This window comes from Stenella coeruleoalba (genome assembly GCF_951394435.1).
Source record: "Stenella coeruleoalba genome assembly, chromosome: 2".
Lineage (NCBI taxonomy): Eukaryota > Metazoa > Chordata > Mammalia > Artiodactyla > Delphinidae > Stenella > Stenella coeruleoalba.
The window spans coordinates 171,463,428-171,486,977 of NC_137147.1; the positions used below are offsets into that span (position 1 = coordinate 171,463,428).

The window sequence follows — 23,550 nt, forward strand, 5'->3', positions numbered from 1 at the left end:
ATTTTTGTAGTCAATACCACAAAGGAAAAAAACACAGACCAGTTATTCAAATAGAAATACACAAACTTACATCGTCTTGTATATCAATATCAGACATTCCCTTGTTGAGTTCCTCTTGCATACTTGAGATGGCTGCATTGTTTCCAGGAACTCTATAAATACCTGTATATTCAAGACCTCTTTCTTCAACTAATTTGCAACATATGTCAACTATTAATGGAATATACTGCAAAACAAGAAATAAACATTTTATTTAACACAGCATGAATGTTTATCTTCAGTTAGTAGATACATATCGTAGCTACAAGGCCCTTTTCATCCAAAAGGAAACAGTATATAAATTGTTGTTATTTGATACAGAGAAAATAAAGAATAGAAACACTGGAGAACTGGGAAGAGACAAAACCAGCAAGAGATAGTTGAGTCAGTGGAAAGAGAATGAATAGGTCAAGACTGAAAGAGGAGGCCCCACAGGGAGATAACAGTGTAAAGAAGAAACAAGAGCTAGTAGGGAGAATGTGGCAACAGTTCAGTTGAATAAAAGAAGGGGGACGGGGAAGAGGAGGGGGAAAGAATAACATCCATCCACTCATGATATGAATCCTAACGTGGGCATTGTAAACACACACACACACGCGCACGCACACACACGCACACGCACACACACGCACACGCGCACACACGCACACGCGCACACACACACGCACACGCACGCACACGCACACGCACATTTACATTTATCACACTTTCTTAATCAGATTCTTGTTCCCATCCTTCTTTTAAAATGCTGAAAACAGAAACACACACGACTTGAAAATGACTTCTTACCGATAGTTTCAGATACATTCTGAGCCGTTGAATAATTATTCTATTTCAGAGTCAACACATTAGAAAAAAGCATTATAGATAAAATTACTCCATACACCCGTACAGGTCAGACATGCTTAGAGAAACTAAGGTCTGTTAAGAAGAGGAAAATACTCAACAGATGGACAGATACCCCCTGTGACCTGCACGGCTGTGTACTCGGGTCCTGTTATGACGACGGCTGAATTAATGGCTTTAGGAAATCTGGCGGGCTGGTGTCTTACCCGATTAGTATGAGCTGGTGGGCAGTCATCCAGTCTGACCCCGAACGTTCCTGTAGCAGTAGGCTTTTTTTCAAATGTCTTTCTCATAATACTTGGAATGCCTTTTCTCCATGTGCCTTTGTCTTTTGGGGGACTAGTGTCATCTTTTGATCGTTATTCAAAAGAAAATGACATGAAAAGAAAATAGAAACAAGAGTGTTTAAATCATGACTTTAAAGATCCTTTATCAATATTTATATAAATCAGAGCCCTGTACTATAAATAACATATCCTTTATGTATCAAACATATTCTATTCTATTCTATTCTCTTCCTGATATAGCACTCCTTTCAACCCTCCATATAATTTAGTACAAATCAATTCTGCTTCTTCACCCTTTGACAATCTGTACCATGATTTTCTTTAAAACAGTCAAGACAATAGAATTAATGTGACATCTTTACAGTGAGATTTTAGCAAAAGGAAACATAATGGTTTTATTTCAAAACGAAAGCATCTGGAGCCTCTGCATTTATCAAATTGGTACTTTTTGACATAGATGTATGTGTTGTATTTTCCTTCACTTGATCTTTATTATAAGAACTGGTGTGTTGGGCTTCCCTGGTGGCGCAGTGGTTGAGAGTCCACCTGCCGCTGCAGGGGACACGGGTTCGTGCCCTGGTCCGGCAAGATCCCACATGCCGTGGAGCAGCTGGGCCCGTGAGCCATGGCCGCTGAGCCTGCGCGTCCGGAGCCTGTGCTCCGCGACTGGAGAGGCCGCAACAGTGAGAGGTCCGCGTACCGCAAAAAAAAAAAAAGAACTGGTGTCTTGGACCCCAGCTTAAGGGAAAGGCCCCACCAGCCTGGACCAGGCCCCCAGTGATCTCTGGGTTAGCTCACCCTGAGCTGAGGTCCGCAGAAAAGGCACAGAAAAACATGAAAACACCTTTAAAATCTCAATTTTATTTAAAAAAAAAAAAAAATTTTTTTTTTTTTTACTTAAGTATAGTTGATTTACTACAAACCCAATTTTAAATCCTAAATTTATCTAGGAATGCGGATATCAGTACCTTTACTGAGAAGCTTCCTTTCTGACTCCTCCTTGGGGGAGTGTGGACTCTGAGTCCGGGGCTCCGCTTTAGCACCAAGCAGGGTCTGCCGGATGCTGAGACTCTGGCGAGGGGTCTTTGGCAACTGCTCTGCCTTGCTGCTGAAAGAAAGGAACGTTTCTGACCAAGCACGGATTTTACGTCCCAGTTAACCTGCAGGCATGGTGGGATTCTCACCTCATCAGACTGTTGTATTCTTTTATTCTTCGACTAATCAGATCCCTGTTAGTAACTCCAGTGTCCTACAGAATAAATAGAAGGTAAAATTAGAAAGTCAATTCTAAACTCCCTAAATAAGGATCCTACTCTTTCTGGGGGGCAGGGGGGAGCTCTATACTGTACTACTTTGCTTATTCGATACAGACTCCATGGAGTTGTTTTAAAAGCTCTATTCAAATCATGACCTAACTTCACTAAGTGACAAACGTTCAAGGGCCTCTGCCACCGCCAAGAGTTTTCTGTTTACTTTCTGTACCCCAGCAACACCTGGACTGGTACCAGCAAGTAGCCAGTGTTCAAACTTACTGAACTGATCTGGCGTTTTTAATAAATGACTGGGAAGCAGTGAGCCAGTTTTTTCTCTCACTAATACCAGAAAGAATGATCAGCGTTTCAAAATAATACAGTTGGATAAAAGATGGAATACTGCCAAAATGTGTTAATGATTAATTGATAGGAACAGTGAGACTGAGGGTCAATTAGTATCAGAAGTGACAGTTATATTATCAGAAGAAAAAAGCTCAAACCTGGTTTTATTAACCTCAACAGGTTAACCTCAATAATATGCTACATGGAAAACTCAGAGTTGACCACAAGGAGATGATTTTTTTTTCCCCTATTGGTTCCAATTATAAATTGACATGTGTTCGCAAGTATTTTTTTTACTTGTCTCGTTTTGGTCATAGTGAACGTTACAATTTACAAAGAATACAGACTTTATAAATTCTCGAATTCAAATAGATTCTTCTCATTTACCAACTGAAAGAGGATATGGTTAAGATCTAGAATAAGACTGCTTGACAATTCTGAGCTATGTGACCCTGGGGAAATTACTTAACTTCTCTTTGCCACAAAGTTCCCTTGTTTGAAACATGGTGATGATAATAAGAAGACACATTCATATGGCTGCTGAAATTAACTGACATAAAATGCTTAAAAGAGTGACTGCCATATGGTATATGCTCGGTGAATTATTACTTTCTTAGCTCTAAAACTTGGTGAAAACACCCGTGTCTCAGAATCAGATGGTAGTGATGATGCTATAATGGCTGACACGAAGTACATGTTCATGACCTACCAGGCACTGGGGTGCGTTCTTCATCAGCATCACTTCATTCAATTTCTAAAAAAGCCCTATGTCTCAAAGATGAAGTCATCTACTGCCCAGCAGGACACCTGGCATAGAGCAGGGGCTGATCAAACAGGAACTCCTTTGAACTGCTACTTAAAGCTGAAATCTACACCCAAGTTGTGATTCTCCCTGTTTACTTTGCCAAAACTCAGGTCTGATGTCTCTTTATAGCGGTGGTTGTAGAAAAAGGGCTGTATTGATATGGATCTGGTATTCGTTGTTCACAACAAACAAGGTAGAGTGTAAACTGTCAGACGAGAAAAAGTACAGGCGTTTTCCTATGTTCTAAGTTTTCATGACTTGAATTGGATATAATGGAAATGACAGAATTCGAGAACATAATTTGCATAACTTCATGGTTAATGTAGGTGTCCCTGCATACTGTATGGGAAAGTAGGGGGAAAGAACCTTGTGGGTTTTTTTTTTGTCAAAACAACGGGCACGCAAATGAGAATAACGTCTAAGAAAAACTGCTGATGATATGAAAAAGGCACCCTTGAGCAAAATCTAGACTTAATCATTGCTGAATCTGCTCTGTAAAGTTTACAGTTATGTACACTTAAAAAAAAAATCTTGGGCTTCCCTGGTGGCGTGGTGGTTGAGAGTCCACCTGCTGATGCTGGGGACACGGGTTCATGCCCTGGTCCGGGAAGATACCACATGCTGCGGAGCGGCTGGGCCCGTGAGCCATGGCCGCTGAGCCTGCGCGTCCGGAGCCTGTGCTCTGCAACGGGAGAGGCCACGACAGTGAGAGGCCCGTGTACCGCAAAAAAAAAAAAACAAAAAAAAAACTTCACTTAAAAAAAAAATCTTCACTACTGAAAGTTCTGCTGTAAAAAATAACTTGATGGTTGTGAGTCAGAAACTCTCTTTATTAAAAAGAAAAAGTGGCTTATAACATGATTTCTGATACTACAAGTTCTCTTAGAAACCAATTACTGTATTACAGTAGGCTATATTATATTCTTGCCTGCATAATTTCATTAACAAGAATCATGCTATCAGGGTCTCTGCATTTACACAGCAATTTGTTTGGAGATGCATTTTCGCTGTAACTTAAGCCCACAACAACCCTGGTTTTGACACAAAGAAACAGATCTGGAATTATTCAGTCACAAAGGTAATGACCAGGACTAGGAACCTAGGTCTCTGCTCAGTGCTTCACTGCTTCTGAGAAGGTATGCAGAATGTATGAATAATCTGCTTTTCTAGGTCAGTAATGGTGATTTTCCCAGTAAGTGAAAATAATATAATATAGGTACACTTGAGTTTTCCTTTTTTTTGGCAGCACCGTGTGGATGGTAGAATCTTAGTTCCTCAAACAGGGATCGAACCTGTGCCCTTGGCAGTGGAAGCACAGAGTCCTAACCACTGAACTGCCAGGGAAGTCCCTGAATTTTCCTTCTGATCAACTATTTTTTTCTTTAATTAATTTATTTCATTTATTTATTTTTGGCTGAGTTGCGTCTTCATTGCTGCGTGCGGGCTTTCTCTACTTGCTGCGAACGTGGGCTACTCTTCGTTGTGGTGCAGAACCTTCTCGCTACGGTGGCTTCTCTTGCTGTGGAGCACAGGCTCTAGGCACACGGGTTCAGTAGTTGTGGCTCGCGGGCTCTAGAGCGCAGACTCAGTAGCTGTGGTGCACGGGCCTGAGTTGCTCCGCGGCATGTGGGATCTTCCCGGACCAGGGCTCGAACCCGTGTCCCCTGCATTGGCAGGCGGATTCTTAACCACTGAGCCACCAGGGAAGCCCTGATCAACTATTTTTAAGTGAAGATAGCACGTTATGATTTTTTTTTAAATGATGTATCAGATTCTTTCGGTCTCCTTTAAAAAGAAAATGTTGCGACAGCGTCGGTTTTATCAATGTCGTTTTGGACACTAACCTCCTCATTTAAGTTGCTGCTCTCCTGGATGCTCTTGATCCAGGCTAGCATGTCGTCCCTGTCTTCAGCCTGAAACAGGCACTCGCAGTCGGACGTGGTGAGTCGAAAGACATTTTTCCTCTTGGTCTCGCTGTAAGAGATGTCTATTAAGCAAGCGTTAACACTGATGGGCTGCTCCTCTTCAGACGGAGTCGTCTGTTCTCGTTTATCTTTGTACAGGTACAGCGAATGGCCCCGAAGTACAACATACATCTGCTTCCATGGTCGAATACTTCCACCAACTCGCTGGAGAACATGAGACAGATCAGGCATACTCAACACTTGGCTAAATCTTAGTGACAGGACAGATGCATCTAGCAACACTGTTAACACGCTTAAATGTATACCCAATGTGGCAGGTGCCTGCTTTACGTCAATATGTATTTGTTAGGGCAGGAAAGACAAAAAGCGTGGAACGTAAACCAAGTTGGGTAATGTATTCCTATCACAATCAAGGGCAATGAAATCTCAATTTTAATTGGGTTGAGAAAATAAAATGAATAAAGTTAATTAGGATAAAGCGAGTGTAGCAAAATATATAAAAAATGCTAAGGGAATAGAAAATAAGGAAAAAGGTCAGTCAGAAAAATCCTCTGAGTGAAAGCAAGGCTTAAGACAAGTCTTAGATCATGCAAATGACAAACACTGAAAAAACTAATCCCCAAAGGATATGCAGACGTAATGAATTTAGTTAACAAAACTGATCAACTTTATATGGTCAAGCAACAACATGCAAGATGGGTTTTCTAAAAGAAATTTGATACTCTTTTGATAGTATTAAAGTTTTCTTATAAATTAAGCTACACAAATATTGTACAAAATTTTCTGGTGAAGTTTTTCTTATATTGTTATCTACTTAATGAAGCATATATTGATATTGATATTCATTTAAATACCTCTATATTTATAAAATAAGGGGAAACAATAAAATTATTATAAAGGCAACTTGAAACTCTGCAAGCCAGAAGGAAGTGGCAGGACATGTTTAAAGTGATGAAAGGGAAAAACCTACAACCAAGATTACTCTACTCAGCAAGGATCTCATTCAGATTTGATGGAAAAATTAAAACCTTTACAGACAAGCAGAAGTTAAGAGAATTCGGCACCACCAAACCATCTCTACAACAAATGCTAAAGGAACTTCTCTAGGCAGGAAACACAAGAGAAGGCAAAGACTTACAATAACAAACCCAAAACAATTAAGAAAATGGTAATAGGAACATACATATCGATAACTACCTTAAATGTAAATGGATTAAATGCTCCAACTAAAAGACATAGACTGGCTGAATGAATACAAAAACAATATCCGTATATATGTTGTGTACAAGAGACCCACTTCAGACCTAGGTACACATACAGACTGAAAGTGAGGGGGTGGAAAAAGATATTCCATGCAAATAGAAATCAAAAGAAAGCTGGAGTAGCAACTCTCATATCAGACAAAATACACTTTAAAATAAAGAGTATTACAAGAAACAAAGAAGGATACTACATGCTGATCAGGGGATCTATCCAAGAATACTATATAACAATTATAAATATTTATGCACGCAACATAGGAGCACCTATATACGTAAGGCAAATGCTAACAGCCATAAAAGGGGAAATTGACAGTAACGCAATCATAGTAGGGGACTTTAACACCCCACTTTCACCAATGGACAGATCATTCAAAATGAAAAAAATTAAGGAAACAAAAGCTTTAAATGATACATTAAACAAGATGGACTTAATTGGTATTTACAGGACATTCCATCCAAAAACAGCAGATTATACTTTTTTCTCCAGTGCTCATGGAACATTCTTGGGTCACAAATTAAGCCTTGGTAAATTTAAGAAAATTGAAATCGTACCAAGAATCTGTTCCAACCACAACGCTATGAGACTAGATATCAATTACAGGAAAAAATCTGTAAAAAATACAAACACACAGAGGCTAAAAAATACACTACTAAATAACCAAGAGATCACTGAAGAAATCAAAGAGGAAATCAAAAAATACCTAAAAACAAATGAAAATGAAAACACGAGGACCCAAAACCTATGGGACGCAGCAAAAGCAGTCCTAAGAGTGAAGTTTATAGCAATACAATCTTACCTCAAGAAACAAGAAACATCTCAAATAAAAAACCTAACCTTACACCTAAAGGAATGAGAGAAAGAAGAACAAAAAAACTGCATAGTTAGCAGAAGAAAAGAAATCATAAAGATCAGATCAGAAATAAATGAAAAAGAAATGAAGGAAATGATAGCAAATATCAGTAAAACTAAAAGCTGGTTCTTTGAGAAGATAAACAAAACTGATAAACCATTAGCCAGACTCATCAAGAAAAACAGAGAGAAGACTCAAATCAACAGAATTAGAAATGATAAAGCAGAATTAACAACTGACACTGCAGAAATACAAAGGATCATGAGAGATTACTACAAACAACTATATGCCAATAAAATGGACAACCTGGAAGAAACGGACAACTTCTTAAAAAAGCACAACCATCCGAGACTGAACCAGGAAAAAGTAGAAAATATGAACAGACAAATCACAAGCACTGAAATTGAACTGTGATTAAAAATCTTCCAACAAACAAAAGCCCAGGACCAGATGGCTTCACAGGCAAATTCTATCAAAGATTTAGAGAAGAGCTAACACCTATCCTTCTCAGACTATTCCAAAATATAGCAGAGGGAGGAACACTGCTGAACTCATTCTACGAGGCCACCATCACCCTGATACCAAAACCAAAGATGTCACAAAAAAGAAAACTACAGGCCAATATCACCGATGAACATAGATGCAAAAATCCTCAGGAAAATACTAGCAAACAGAATCCAACAGCACATTAAAAGGATCATACACCACAATCAAACAGAGTTTATCCCAGGGATGCAAGGATTCTTCAATATATGCAAATCAATCAATGTGATAAACAATATTAACAGATTGAAGGAGAAAAACCATATGATCATCTCAATAGATGCAGAAAACACTTCTGACAAAATTCAACATCCATTTATGATAAAAAAAAAACCCTCCAGAAAGCAGGCATAGAGGGAACTTACCTCAACATAATAAAGGCTATATATGACAAATCCACAGCCAACATCGTTCTCGATGTTGAAACACCAAAACCATTTCCACTAAGATCAGGAACAAGACAAGGTTGCCCACTCTCACCACTGTTATTCAACATAGTTTTGGAAGTTTTAGCCACAGCAATAAGAGAAGAAAAAGAAATAAAAGGAATCCAAATCGGAAAAGAAGAAGTAAAGCTGTCACTGTTTGCAGATGACATGATACTATACATAGAGAATCCTAAAGACTCTACCAGAAAACTACTAGAGCTAATCAATGAATTTGGTAAAGTTGCAGGATACAAGATTAATGCACAGAAATCTCTTGCATTCCTATACACCAATGATGAAAAATCTGAAAGAGATATCAAGGAAACACTCCCATTTACCATTGAAAAAAAATAATAAAATACCTAGGAATAAACTTACCTAAGGAGACAAAAGACCTGTATGTAGAAAACTGTAAGACACTGATGAAAGAAATTAAAGATGATACAAACAGATGGAGAGATATACCATATTCTTGGATTGGAAGAATCAACATTGTGAAAATGACTACAGTACCCAAAGCAATCTACAGATTCAATGCAATCCCTATCAAACTACCAAAGGCATTTTCCCCAGAACTAGAACAAAAAATTCCACAATTTGTATGGAAACACGAAAGATACCGAATAGCCAAAGCAATTTTGTGAAGGAAAAACGGAGCTGGAGGAATCAGGCTCCCTGACTTCAGACTATACTACAAAGCTACAGTAATCAAGACAGTATGGTACTGGCACAAAAACAGAAATATAGATCAATGGAACAGGATAGAAAGCCCAGAGATAAACCCACGCCCATATGGTCACTTTATCTTTGATAAAGGATGCAAGAATACACAATGGGGAAAAGACAGCCTCTTCAATAAGTGGTGCTGGGAAAACTGGACAGCTACATGAAAAGAATGAAATTAAAACACTCCCTAACACCATACACAAAAATAAACTCAAAATGGATTAAAGACCTAAATGTAAGGCCAGACACTATAAAATTCTTAGAGGAAAACATAGGCAGAACACTCCATGACATAAATCACAGCAAGATCCTTTTTGATCCACCTCCTAGAGAAATGGAAATAAAAACAAAAATAAACAAATGGGACCTAATGAAACTTAAGCGCTTTTGCACAGCAAAGGGAACCATAAACAAGATGAAAAGAGAATCCTCAGAATGGGAGAAAATATTTACAAACGAAGCCACTGACAACAGATTCATCTCCAAAATATACAAGCACTCAATATCAAAACACACAAACAACCCAGTCCAAAAATGGGCAGAAGACCTAAATAGACATTTCTCCAGAGAAGATATACAGATTGTCAACAAACACATGAAAGGATGCTCAATATCACTAATCATTAGAGAAATGCAAATCAAAACTACAATGAGGTTTCACCTCACACCAGTCAGAATGGTCATCAAAAAATCTAGAAACAATAAATGCTGGAGAGGGTGTGGAGAAAAGGGAACCCTCTTGCACTGTTGGTGGGAATGTAAATTGATACAGCCACTGTGGAGAACACCATGGAGGTTCCTTAAAAAATCTAAAAATAGAACTACCATATGACCCAGCAATCCCACTACTGGGCATATACCCTGAGGAGACCATAATTCAAAAAGAGTCATGTACCACAATGTTCACTGCAGCTCTATTTACAATAGCCAGGACATGGAAGTAACCTAAGTGTCCACTGACAGATGAATGGATGAAGAAGATGTGGCACATATATACAGTGGAATATTATTCAGCCATAAAAAGAAATGAAACTGAGTTATTTGTAGTGAGGTGGACGTACCTAGAGACTGTCATACAGAGTGAAGCAAGTCTTGAAGAGAAAAACAAATACCGTATGCTAACACATATATCTGGAATCTTAAAAAAAAAAAAAAAGTGGTTCTGATGAATGGACTTGAGGACATGAGGAGGGGGAAGGGTAAGCTGGGACAAAGTGCGAGAGTGGAATGGACACAGATACACTACCAAATGTAAAATAGATAGCTAGTGGGAAGCAGCCGCATAGCACAGGGAAATCAGCTCGGTGCTTTGTGACCACCTAGAGGGGGGGATAGGGAGCGTGGGAGGGAGATGCAAGAGGGAGGAGATATGGGGATATATGTACATGTATAACTGATTTACTTTGTTATACAGCAGAAACTAACACACCATTGTAAAGGAATTATACTCCAATAAAGATGTTAAAAAAAAAACAACTCAAAAAAAATAAATAAATAAAGGCAACTTGAGTAAACTGGGAGATACTGAATAAAAATTTTTAAATTATTAATATGGAGAACTGCTGGTCCCTAAAGTACTACTCTGTAATAATCCATGGGTAATAAACTACTTAATAAGAAAATCAGAGTTCCTTCTTAAATACTCCCATGTCTCTTTTACACTGATAAGACGCAAAACAACATATTCCATATGTAATTGATATAAAGGATGAAAAAGGTATAAAATTAAATCTCTGATTAGAATTTGTAAAAATAACTTTTCCTTTATGTAGAGAAAGATGCTTATAAACGTTTTCCACTCTTTATTCTGGCTATTTTACCGTTTTATGTATAGAGACTTAATGCTTTACTTTTCAGGGCCTGCATTTCACACGCTCACAGTAGCTGAGAAAACACACTACCTTGCCCCTATCAGTGACAAGTGGCCTGAAATGAAGCCACCCTTCCTTGGCAGCATCGCTGAAAACCTCTGAGGAAGAATCTTTCCGGGATCCAGAATCTTCTGATGACTTTTGGCTGTCTGTGATCTATAGAAAAGGCCAAAGAAAACATAGCAAATGTCAGCTTTTTTCTTTATAAGTATTTGCATGTTGAAATTGTTTTGCTGAAAAAGACTTTTACTAAATCTTCGAAATGAAAGGCTATTTTTGAAAAACCCTAACTTTATCAATTACATTAGAAAAATTTCTGGTTTTGCTTTTTAAAAAAATGGGTATCCATCATTTTTAAAGTCCCCTGGAGGAATTTTTTTAACCACTAAAAAATAATAGAAATAGTATAATTTACCTACTCTCAAGAGCTCACATTTTAGTGGGAAAAGGCAAAGAAGAAAGAAAAATAAAACAAGAAAATGATCAGATTGTGATTAGTGCCATTCGGAGAATGAAACAGGGAGATGCAATAAGGAACAACAGAGCAGCAGCTATTAACTGGTGGTGCTGAGGTGAGACCTCTCTGCAGAAAGAACATGTGAGATGAAATTTGGAGAAAACATTTTAAAAAGAGGCAACCACGAAAGATCAGGGGAAAGAAAAATTCAGGGAGAATATATAGCTACTGAATGTACGTTCATTGTTATCATTTTTTTTTTGGCCACATCAAGGCATGTGGGATCTTAGCTCCCCAACCAGGGATTGAACCCGTGACCCCTGCAATGGAAGCGCAGAGTCCTAACCAATGGACCCTGAGGGCATTCCCTCACTGTTATCATTTTAAATGTTCACTTTTCCACGGAAGTAAGAGAAACAGCTAGTTATAGATTGTTCAGGGTACTTCAGGCTGTGGCAGGAGTGTGTGGGAGGCCATGAAGTGATGAATCAGAGGAGTAACATCATCTGATCATACAGCTGAAAGGTTGCTCTGCTTGCTACCTGGAGAACGGATTTGAAAGGGACAACCATGAAAGGAGGTGGTACTGTGGGAATCCAGGTGAGGGACGGTGGCAGCTGGGACTAAAGTAGCGAAAGTGAAGACAGAGAGGAAGGTATAGGTTCAGGGTATGTTCTGGAGGTAGAGCGGACGGTACTTGAAAGGGAAAAGAAAAAACAAGCTTCATTCCTAGACCTGGTGCTTGAACAAGTGGGTAAATTGAAACGGACTTAGACAGATGAGGGAAAAGGAGGGATACACATGTCTGGGGGGGTCGGTCCCTGAGGTCTACTTAGTCATGGAAACCTTGAACTGCTTGTTAAACGTCCAAATGGTGATGGTGCAGGGCAAGAGCCCACATGAGCCTCAGTTTGGGGAAGAGGTCAAGGCTGGCAATATACACTCGGGGAGATCTCTGGGTAGGAGCACCAAGGAAATGACGGTAGGTGGAGAGGAAAGGGGAGTCAGAACCAGCTCTAGACTTTCCAACATTTTAAATATTACACAGAGGCAGAAATGGAAACCAGCAGAAGAAGGTGTTTCAGGAAGTAAGTGGGAAATTACGCTGGATACTCCTGAAAGGTCAAGTAAGTGAAAAACCCAAGCAGCCAGTTGTTCTGGAACCTGAGTGTCACTGGTAACCTTGGCCTGAACAGTGTCATTCTGATGCGTGTGGGGTGAGAAAGACGTGATGTGGGAAAGTAGAAACTACCAACAATTTTTTTCCCAAAGAATTTTGCTATGAAAAATGGAAGAGTAAATCGGAGCAGTAAACAGAGGGGGACGTGGATTCGAGGAAGGTTTTTCTTTTAAATACAGGAAATCACAGAACATGCTTCTATGTGATGGTGACTGAGCCAATGGAAAGAGTGATTATGCAGAAGAGACAGGGGTCTTGAGAAAGTGAAAAGTGATGGAATCCAAAGCAGAAACCTGGGTGTTTGTGCTTAATAGGATAATGTGCCACGTAAAAAGATACTTATTAAGATAAGAGTAAGGAAGGCAGAAAGTGTGGGTATAAATGAAGGTCCTGGTATTTTTGGAGAAGGTAAAATAAGGAAATTCCTGTCTAACAGCTTTTATTGTTTCACTGAGGGAAAGGCATGAGGGAAGGATAGACAAGAGAGGACAGGGCGGATCGTATTGGGGGGAATTGGGGGGAGGCAGGAAATAATAATGTTGAGGATAGAAAAAAAAAAAACATACTGCTGGGCAGTTAAATATTTGTCCGTAAACTTACAAAATAAGAAAAATCAGCACAATGTGTGTAAACTGCTGTATATTTGATGAATATGTTTAGAAATCACAACTTAGAGTGATATTTTCCAAATGCACTTGAAAGTTATAGAATAGGAGGTTATGATATTTAAATATGAAATACCTAACGGATAAAAGAAATAATTCTCTATGAAGAGCTAAAGTAAATTCAGGTAAATAGAAACATTTATCATTTACCGATATTTTAAAAATACTGAATACCTACCTTGATTCCCTTCAGGCTAGATACATGCTTAAAGGACCTGTTGGAAAAGAAGTCTATCAATATTTGCAGTAAATGCATAAAAATACCTTAAAGATGTAAAAGTAGTTTGACTATTACAACTACCCTTTCATTAATAAGCTGACATTTCATCGTTACCATGTTAAATGATCAGAGTTTGATGCAAATGAGGAAAAACAGCTAGTTTTATAAGTACCTAAACTTTATAAGTACTTAAACTTTCTATTCCATGATAGAAGTTTTCTTAAACTGTAAGTTAAGACCATCTCTGAATAAAAGGTGAGATTTTCTTATCCTTTTTTTTTTTGTATCAAGGAAAAAGCTACTCAGACTAAACATTGGCCGTTATGTTATTATTTACCCACAGGTGTGATGCTCTATTAAGGATTTCCACACTGTCAATAATGACTGGTCAGTGGTCACCATCAGCGGTCAGATAGAGACAGGCACTTCCACACTTGTCCAGCTTGTGGACACGGCGGCAGCAAGTGCATTGTCAGGGCTGGTCATGGCCGCCACTCTTCCCTCTGACCATATTCTGGATGTTTCAGTACAGAGAACAGCAGCTGACACTGAATAAGCTTAGGGCTTCAGAGGACAGGTCCACATTAATTATTCAAAAACAATTTAACCTTATGGGACGAAGTTGTTTTCTTGTTGTTTTAATTCAAAGTTCATTAAGGAACTTAGGATTTTAAGGTGTGATCGAAGATGGCGCTGTCCTCTCCTCTCAGAGCCCCCCACCCCCCAACAAGGCAACCAGAAATAGATACGCAAACTCATCTTCGACAACATCAGGAGACGCCTGTAATCTGAACTACAGCATATGAAGAAGTGGGGTTAAATGCAGTGAAGTAAAAAGTGGATACGGGGAGAGAGGGCGCCAGTGCTTACACGTCTCCAACAAAACTGCAGAGCACTGTTTTCTGAGAGATCAAAACCAAGCTTTCCTTGTTGGAACAACAGGAAAGGGGGTACCAGTGACAGGAGCCTCACTGATCACCATGGGGCATCAGGGGAGGTGAGGATGAAGGAGGAAACACACGGTCCTGCCATCTTTGCAGGAAGCACTGTGTAGCTGGGGTAAGGTGAAGGCGACTCTGAAATGTGGCTGTTTACTGATACCTTTTAATGAGGGAGAGTAAAGGCTAAAACGGCTCACACATCCCACTCTGCATCATTAGAAAAATCCCTGCTAGCCACTGCCACTGCCCTTGGCCACACCTCACACAGACTCCCCTCAGGCAGCTGGTTCAGGAGGAATAAATTGGAAAGCAACTGACAATAGATATTAAAGTAAAAAATACACATACCCTTTGATGTAACAATCCTTTTTCCAACTGTACTCACATATAAGCTAAATGAACTATGTACAAATATAGGCACCGAAGGATTATTTGTTGTAGCATAAGATTTGATCAACCTAAACGTCTGTTAGAATACAGAACACCAGTTAAATATATTATGGTATAACTACTCAGTGGAAAATTAAACAATCATGAAAAAGAATAAGCCAGGCATACATGCACTGAATGCTCTCCAAGACCAGTGTGTAGCGCACCTATCATCTGTTTATACAAACAATCAGCACACAGACGTATACAAGCGTACGTAAACGCGTGTATGACTTTATGCACAGAATAGCTCTGGAATTATATAAAAGAAAATGATGGCACAGTTATGTCTGAGAGTAGAACTGGGTGACTGAAGGCCTAAAGCAGAAGTAATTATTTAATATATATATTTTTATATGTATTTTTGTATTATGTTTGTGTATTACTGATTTTTAAACATTAATTTTTTTAAAAATTCAATTGAATGTATTATCATGTCACAACTTTGATTTTTTTTTTTTTCGGTACACAGGCCTCTCACTGTTGTGGCCTCTCCCATTGTGGAGCACAGGCTCCGGACGCGCAGGCTCAGCGGCCATGGCTCACGGGCCCAGCCGCTCCACGGCATGTGGGATCTTCCCAGACCGGGGCACGAACCCATGTCCCCTGCGTTGGCAGACGGACTCTCAACCACTGCGCCACCAGGAAAGCCCGCAACTTTGATTTTTTATTTGCATTTCTAATGTCATAAAGTTAGAAAATATAAAAGACATCAGTAAATTCAGTATTTACATGTCAAGGCCATACTGAGCAGCCACTAACAAGTATTTAAGATAACACGCTTGAGACTTACAGTTTTGCATCTTCTCTGTAATCATCCAGGCCCTCATCGTATGATTTTGATCGTTCTGTCTTTGAGCTGGGCTGGGCATCCAGGCTGGGAGGTCCAACAGATTCTGCAATCAAAACCCAACATTTACACATGTGCACGTGGTTTCCAGATTCTTTTTAAATGGCGAGGAGATCAGGGGGTGTCACAGTATTTTAAATGGAAAACTGAGAACATAAGACAGTTCACATAACCGCTCCTTGAAACGTACCCTGGTCATGAGAGAGCTGACGTCGAATTAAAGGAGCTGACGTTGTGAGGCTGGGAGGGGCCGCTGCTATGGAGGGTACCTGGGAGGTGGAAGCAGAGATGACCGCAGAGGCGGGGATGTGTGGGATATCGTGATCGATGCTGGGGCTAGTAGGCTCATCTGTAAGGTGAGAGGAAATAGGTATCGTCAGTAATGATAAAATAATACAACAGTGATCAGTATTCATTATTGAAAGAACCACCGGGAATGTGTCACAGTTACTTGGCTGCATGTCTACAGGTTCATGGGTCAGACAAGTTAACCAGAGGTTGCAAGATTTCATGGCTTTGTGTGTATGTGAGAGGCGCATGTGTATGAAAGATGACCCAGCTTGCCAGCTGACAAATGCTGGAAGTACTAATTTCAAGGAATCCAACATTTACCTTAAAAGAAATTAATAACTATTAGGCACCGATGTCATAAATCCATCTTCGGACGATTTATTTTAGCACACAGAATAAGCCAGCTGTTAGGAATGGGAAGACCGAGCAGGGGAGGGGGCCAAGGACTTGTCTTGCTGGACTTCGTGGAAGCCACTTAATTCCTCAGGGTATTAAATTCATTCCCTATAAAGAAATTGGACTAGGATTATCAGGGTCACTTCTAGCTCAAGGGGACTACAACAATAAATCCACAAAAGGGATAAAAGTATCTGTTTAATTTATGTAAGAATATGAAATACTCTGGGGCTTTCATAAGCCAAGGAATTTTTAGGGGGCTTTTGAGGTTTGCATTTATTTTAAAAACTGACAGATCTGGCTGACAGTGTAGTTACTATTGGATCTCTTTTCAACACTAAAGGAACTAGCTGAAAATCCAGAAAGTCTGCTTTAGGGATACAATTCTATAATTTTTATAAGTGTGAAGTTTAAAAAATTTTTATTTCTCTAAGGAAATAAGCATAGTATTCTATAAGGTGTGCTACAGATCAATTTGAAATATTTTGGGATAAAAGCCAACTACCAAAAGGAAGATAAATGAACATCTAAAATTATTCTGTGGTGAGCAGTTTCGTTAAACTTGGAACACAGAAATTTATCTAGTAAGAAGATGCCAATTCAAACTTGGGGAATCTGAGCTAAGAAGAGGGAATATTAAATGCAGAATTATTATTTAGTCACCCAATCACCCAGTCCCAGCCCTTTTGGGTAAATTTCAGATAGCTAAACTTACCTACAGAGACACTGTAATCAAGCTATATCCTACAAAACTTCTAAATTGGTTTAAAATGCCAGGGCCAGCATGGCTGCACCAATCGAATTCAATTTTAGTTAGGCTAATCCTAATTAAGTACACACATACTGGCCAACTTTAGGGTGAGAAGACCAAGAAGTAGTAAAAGTACGGCAAAAAAGAGGGGAGAAGGAATTTGAGAGGAACTCGATGCGGGTAATACAGCTGGTTTCTTTATATTAATAGTTATGAGTAGTAAAAAGAAAGATAGAAAATCAGGATTGGAGAATACACCTTAATACCTGCTGCTATAGAACAAATTACTTAGGAACTCATTACTCGTTTTGTGTTTACTTGTGAAAGATGTTGAAATTTATTTTCAGGACTTACTATGAAGCTTTACAAGAGCATGTATGTGTGGGAGTGGCCATAAACAAATTACTGCTAATGACCGATATTCCTAATTTTAAAAAAAAGTCGTTTATTTTCTTCATTTTTCTAAGTCTTTGTGACCCCAAAGGAATATTAGATATTAAATGTGTAACGAAATGTTGGAAAATTTTCCTTCTGCAAGACGTTTCGTTAGCTCTGTATTACACAGATAACTAAGTAAATAAATTGGCTCCATTCTGTGATATTTTGGGAATAAAGCCAAGGCACCTATTTACTTACTTACTTATTTATTTTGCATTGGTTATAATGTTTTCAAGTAACAAAAATAACTATTAAATTCACAGACTATTAAAGACCCTGTAGTGTGACGATACAACAGCAAGCCTTAATTCTTTGCTTTTCTTCCTTTTAATTTAAATGTTCCATAAAATAGCATAGAGTATAGACCAACATTCTCCAAAGTGTGTTTTATGGTATACTAAACTGAAATACTCTAAATGAAAGAAAGGATTCATGGTCAAATACTTCTAAGACAAATTGTACTACATCCTGTCTAGAAAATTCACGACATATAGGAGCATGTTAATGATGCTGAGAGTTCTATGGTGAAGACAGACAAAACTTGTTTAACTTTCAAAACCCAGCATTTCTCAATTTATTTGACCACTGATCTTTGTTTTTCCCCCTTTATCAAATGGAATTAGTGTTCCTAGAAAATACTTTGAGAAACATTGCAAATAGTCTCTTTTAGTCCATTTCAATGCTGAAGTCACCCCAGTAAAACACATATTTTTAAAAATAGCTAGATTGGGGCTTCCCTGGTGGCGCAGTGGTTGAGAGTCCGCCTGCCGATGCAGGGGACACGGGTTCGTGCCCCGGTCCGGGAGGATCCCACATGCTGCGGAGTGGCTGGGCCCGTGAGCCATGGCCGCTGAGCCTGTGCTCCGCAACGGGAGAGGCCGTAACAGTGAGAGACCCGCGTACCGCAAAAAAAAAAAAACTAGATTGGAAAGACAAATACCCATTGGTCAGATAAAACTCTGAAGCTCAATAATAAAAGGATTTCAATATTAAATTTTGGAACTTAAGAACACTTACATCCATAGACAGCATTTACATCTGAACAGTAAAATCAATACTGTGTTCATATCTCCGTTCTGTATTCTACCCTATTCCGCTGGTACTGTTCAAATGACATACCAGAGTAACCATATGCAATATATTAAAGTCCTGGGAGGCATACAGGAAATAAATGGATTATAAGGACACTTCTATGCTGGGGGACTTTTAAGTCATGATTCATAAAACAGAAGATGTCATCCAGTAGGAACTAAGGCGACTCTAATAAGTACTTAAAGTAGAATGTGATCAGAACAAATTAGTATTTTTATTTTTAATAAACAAACAAAATGGTCTATTTTAATAATTATTCTAAATCTTTATGTATATAGAATAGATTTTTGTTTTATATTTTAGCCAAACTTCTCTTTAAAAGCATAATTCACCTTTTGATTTATTCCTGTACCTAGAAATATTAACAGATATAACTAGCAAACTTATTATTACTCCAATATAATTTCATTATATTATTCTTACTAAGTAGGAAGAAAGTATAATGCCATTATTCTGGTAACACCTCACAGGCCTGGGAAATACAGCCATGGGTTGTAGGGCTTTGTATGTTTAAAAAAAAAATCATAAAATCATAATTTCTATAAAATATCTATCGTTTCCATCTACAATGGAAATCTACTACTCTTTGAGGCCGGCCTTAAGGGTACAGATACAAATATGAGCACAATTTAGGTTGAGAGTCCCTGCAATGTTTACAACTTGAATACGCCACATTTATAAAATATAAGTTATGTGGGACTGTTTTAAAAAACTGATTCTGACAGTGTCACCTGACAGTCCAAGAGCTCAATGGCTTTAAAAAGTTTCTCTAGAAGAGAAAAAGTCTGAAACAGTACTGACAGAGAATACAATATATTACAAAATTATGGCAAACTCTTCCTGAACCTATGGGGTAACAGGTTGAGTGAGAGTATGGCCTTGGCCTCAAAGCAAGCCTTGCATCACACACCTCCAGAGGGCGCTGTTCACAACGCATTCTGTATAAATGGTGCCCTCTGGAGTTGTGCTCTGCAATGAGGCTGAATCAGGGAAGTCTCTATTGCATACTGACTGTGTGACTTTGGGGAAGTTATTTAACCTCTCAATAGCTTAAATTTCTCATTTATTAAATGAAGAGAATACGAAGGACATATATGATGATCCTGTTAGCATATGATATCTTAGAGCTGCATAGTAATTATGATGAAAATTTGTTTTGTTTTGCTACACATTTAACCATCAAATCAAAATTATCATTCACCTATTATTTCGACAAATATTGAGTGCCTTCTCTATGCCAGGCATGAAGGACACAGAAGTGAACAAAAGATCTAAAATCCTGGCTCTCACGTAGTTCATGTTTTAGCTCTGCAGAGAAACATGTAATAAACAAAAAATACAAATGCCAAGTGGAAACAAGTGGTATAAAGATAAATAAAGTAGCTTAAGGAGATAGAGAATGTCAGGTTCTGTGTGTATTTTAGATAGGCTGGTCTGGAAAGGCTGCTTTGATAAGGTAGTATCTGAGCAGAGGCCCAAATGTACTGAGAGCGCGCGAGTCTTGTGAATATCTCTGGAATGCACTCCAAGGCTTGGAACTGGTGCCAGGGCGCTGAAGCAGGGTGTGCTTGGCGCGTTTCAGGACTGCTAGGAGGCTGGCGTGTGTGAAGACAGCGTGCACAGGAAGACGGGAGGTAGGGGTGAGAGGTGGAGTAGGGTTGTGACCCAGATCACAGAGGGCCTTGTCCACCTCAGTCGGGTTCTGGGTTCTATTCTGAGTAACACGGGAAGTAAAAAAGGGTTCTGATCAGGAGTGAAATGATCCTATTTATATTTTTAAAAACACACTGGCTGCTTTGTGGATAATATACCTGGGGCATGTGAGCAGACTAAAGCCTCAGTCAACATGATAGGTGTTCTGGATCAGGGCACATGCTTGTAATTTAAGTAATTTCCCCCCATGTAGTCCAGGATTGATTCTAAGACAAAGTAATGTGACAACAAAGAGGTCTTTTCAGTTGGCCCACAAGTTAAAATTTACAAAGAAATAAGCTTTAGAAAGTAAAAAGCACTGTTTAAATGAAAGGTTGATTACTAGCGGTCAAAGCGGTTCCACTTGGCTTTTGTTTCAGCTGAATCAACAACTAAGCACAAACTGGTTTGCTGATGGGTCTCCTGACCCCACCCCAGGCGGTGGGGATTTGTCTCATTAAAATCTAAATGAAAGGGCTTCCCTGGTGCCGCAGTGGTTGAGAGTCCGCCTGCCGATGCAGGGGACGCGGGTTCGTGCCACGGAGTGGCTGGGCCTGTGAGCCATGGCCGCTGAGCCTGCGCGTCCGGAGCCTGTGCTCCGCAACGGGGGAGGCCGCAACAGTGAGAGGCCCGCGTACCGCAAAAAAAAAAAATTAAAAATGAGTACTGAGTATGTAAACTTTAAAAACAAAACAGGAAAATGGATACTAGAAATAATTTTTGAGAGTAAAAGCTTATGGCTCTGGTTTTAAAAGAGTGTAGAAAATGTGGAACAAGTGTTTTAAGATCACAGTGTAAAACTCCTGTACCTGTTGAACTAGAAATACTTTGCTGAAAAGATGTGTTAATTATGTGACGTACTAGCCAATGACCATTAAGTGAGCTCACCTATAAATGGGATGGAAGCCAAGGAATCACCGGGTGGACTGGTACTTGAGGCCTTCCTCTCCTCCATTCTTTTTATATGGACCTCGCGGCGAGCATCATTAGGTAGCCAGCAAGTGGTGTCTGAACCGGGCTCTTGGTCATTCACTGCCAAGATGTAAGACTGATGCCTTAAAGGCTGCGGCGTTTGGCGACCAGATGGAGGTTTTTCTCTTAGGATGACAGTTTCTTTATTATCTACAGCATTTGATTGCTGAATTTCAGCCTCTTGTAAATTTAAATCTTGATTCCTTTGAGTGACGGATAATTCCAAATCTGGGGTGCCAGCGTTCTCACTCATCGGAGGGGCGGGCTTAACAGAAGCTCCGGATAGAGAGGGGGGCTTCCCAGTGTCCACTTGGTGATCGCGGGCACTTTCAGTCCTTAACCATGTCTGCTGATTCAAGAGACTGTTTTGATGCAAGTGATTTACTGGTCTTTGGTCTTTGATGGAAACAAACGAGTTCTGGCTGGAGGGTGGTTTTGTGACGTGCGCAGGTGCTTTCAGAGAATTATTTCGGACTTTCACAAGAGGCGACCTGTCTTGTGAAATACCTCGAGGCTGGGACATTCCGCAGGTAGTTTGAAAATTTCTGTTGGGCTGCAGTGGTTTCAGATCTGCTGGAATTCTTTTAAACTGAGACACCAATTCCACCCCTCTGCCACTCACTCGCCTGTTGTCAGAATTCACAACACTCGGAGCCACTGTAAAATTGGAACCTCGGAAAGATTTGTGAATTTCTTGCTGCCTATGCCTTTCATAAATACCTCGCCGATCATCCTGCTCGGTAAATCCACTCCACTTGTAAGTCTGCTTTCGTTCTCCCTTTACATCGGGTGGTGGGCATTCAGAATGGACGTTTTCTAAGGTTTCACCCTGTCCCTGGATAAAATCCCACGAGCGAGTTCTATGGTTACTAAAACTAATAGAAGGAGATGTCAGCGCTCCTTGAGATGCACTCCTTGGACAGTACTTCATTAACACAGAGTCCTCCAGCCTCTCCTGAGACACGCTGCGTTGCCGGATCTGAACGGACTGGGGCACTCGGTCCTGAGAGGTGCTCCGACGTCGTATCTGCAAGGCAGCGCGGTTCAGTACCACCTGGTTATAATCTGTTGTGCTCTGCGAGGCTGCTCTTAAACTATCTAACCTTTCTTGAATTGTCCGACAACCCATGTGCAACCGTCGGTTATCAATATACTCTTTGTAAGTTTTATAGTTTTTCCAGTCTATGTGCTGATGGGAGTTTGGAGAATAGTGATTGACAGATACGGGAGGAGAATCCACAGCTGGAGACCTGCTGCTTGCCAGTCCTTCTGAGTGTCCACTGTAATGGCCTGATTTAAGTAAAATGCCAGAAGGTTCCAACGACCTGGAGCCGGTCTGATGGATTAGATGGGACGTGGGAATCGAGGATGGTGGCGATGTGGTTCTTGATGCTGTTTTGAAAGAGGTCTGCTCGTTCCTGCCGTACCTCACTTCCTCAGTTCTGTGGGAGGGAACCGTGTGGTTGCTTCTACTAGGTAACAAATCTATAACCTTCTCAGAAGGTACAATGACGGTCCTTACGCTTTCACTGCAGACACACACTGCCGTGTTTGACTTGGCCACCTCTGGTGGTGACGGAGGCACTTGTATTTCCATCCTGTAGGCCCTGCCGGGCTGCGTCAATACTGGGGGACTGGTCTGCGGTTTGCTCGTGGAGGAGTCTGGAGGAGCTGTTTCAGGGGGCGGCACCGGGGCGGGAGGGGCGGGTGGCAGCCAGGGGTAGCAGACTGGTGGAGGTTCAGGTATGTTGCGGGCATTGCCGCTGTAGGCTTCGTTGCCCTTCAGGTAGGCATCTTGAGAATACGCCTACATGAAGATGAGAGAAAGGGGTCACTTCAGAGTCATCAAAGGAACACCTGTTTCCATTCTTGCGATGCACTATGTTATTTTACGGTGCCCTGCTCTTGGGTGGCATTCACTAAAGCATGCAGGCAAACACAGTGCAAGGGTACTCCACAAATTCAGAAAAGGGCTAGTCTCTCAGAAATCAAATAAAT

At 40.0% G+C, this 23,550-nt stretch overlaps 1 protein-coding gene across 12 annotated transcripts in view; it reads right to left on the minus strand.

The window, feature by feature from the left end:
- ARHGAP21 (Rho GTPase activating protein 21) overlaps window positions 1-23,550 on the minus strand; it is a 170,386-nt gene that overhangs the window by 11,784 nt on the left and 135,052 nt on the right. For 8 of the 12 annotated variants that reach the window (XM_079913778.1, XM_079913776.1, XM_079913777.1 and 5 more), the window contains 10 exons: window positions 21,469-23,359; window positions 16,111-16,269; window positions 15,864-15,966; window positions 13,659-13,695; window positions 11,209-11,334; window positions 5,417-5,701; window positions 2,357-2,421; window positions 2,141-2,280; window positions 1,092-1,234; window positions 71-226 (listed from right to left, as the gene is read on the minus strand). In XM_079913778.1, coding sequence (XP_079769904.1) covers window positions 71-226; window positions 1,092-1,234; window positions 2,141-2,280; window positions 2,357-2,421; window positions 5,417-5,701; window positions 11,209-11,334; window positions 13,659-13,695; window positions 15,864-15,966; window positions 16,111-16,269; window positions 21,469-23,359 — 3,105 coding nt within the window. The remainder of the gene's footprint in view (window positions 1-70; window positions 227-1,091; window positions 1,235-2,140; window positions 2,281-2,356; window positions 2,422-5,416; window positions 5,702-11,208; window positions 11,335-13,658; window positions 13,696-15,863; window positions 15,967-16,110; window positions 16,270-21,468; window positions 23,360-23,550) is intronic. The other 4 variants (XM_079913783.1, XM_079913781.1, XM_079913775.1 and 1 more) reach the window with 1 other exon arrangement.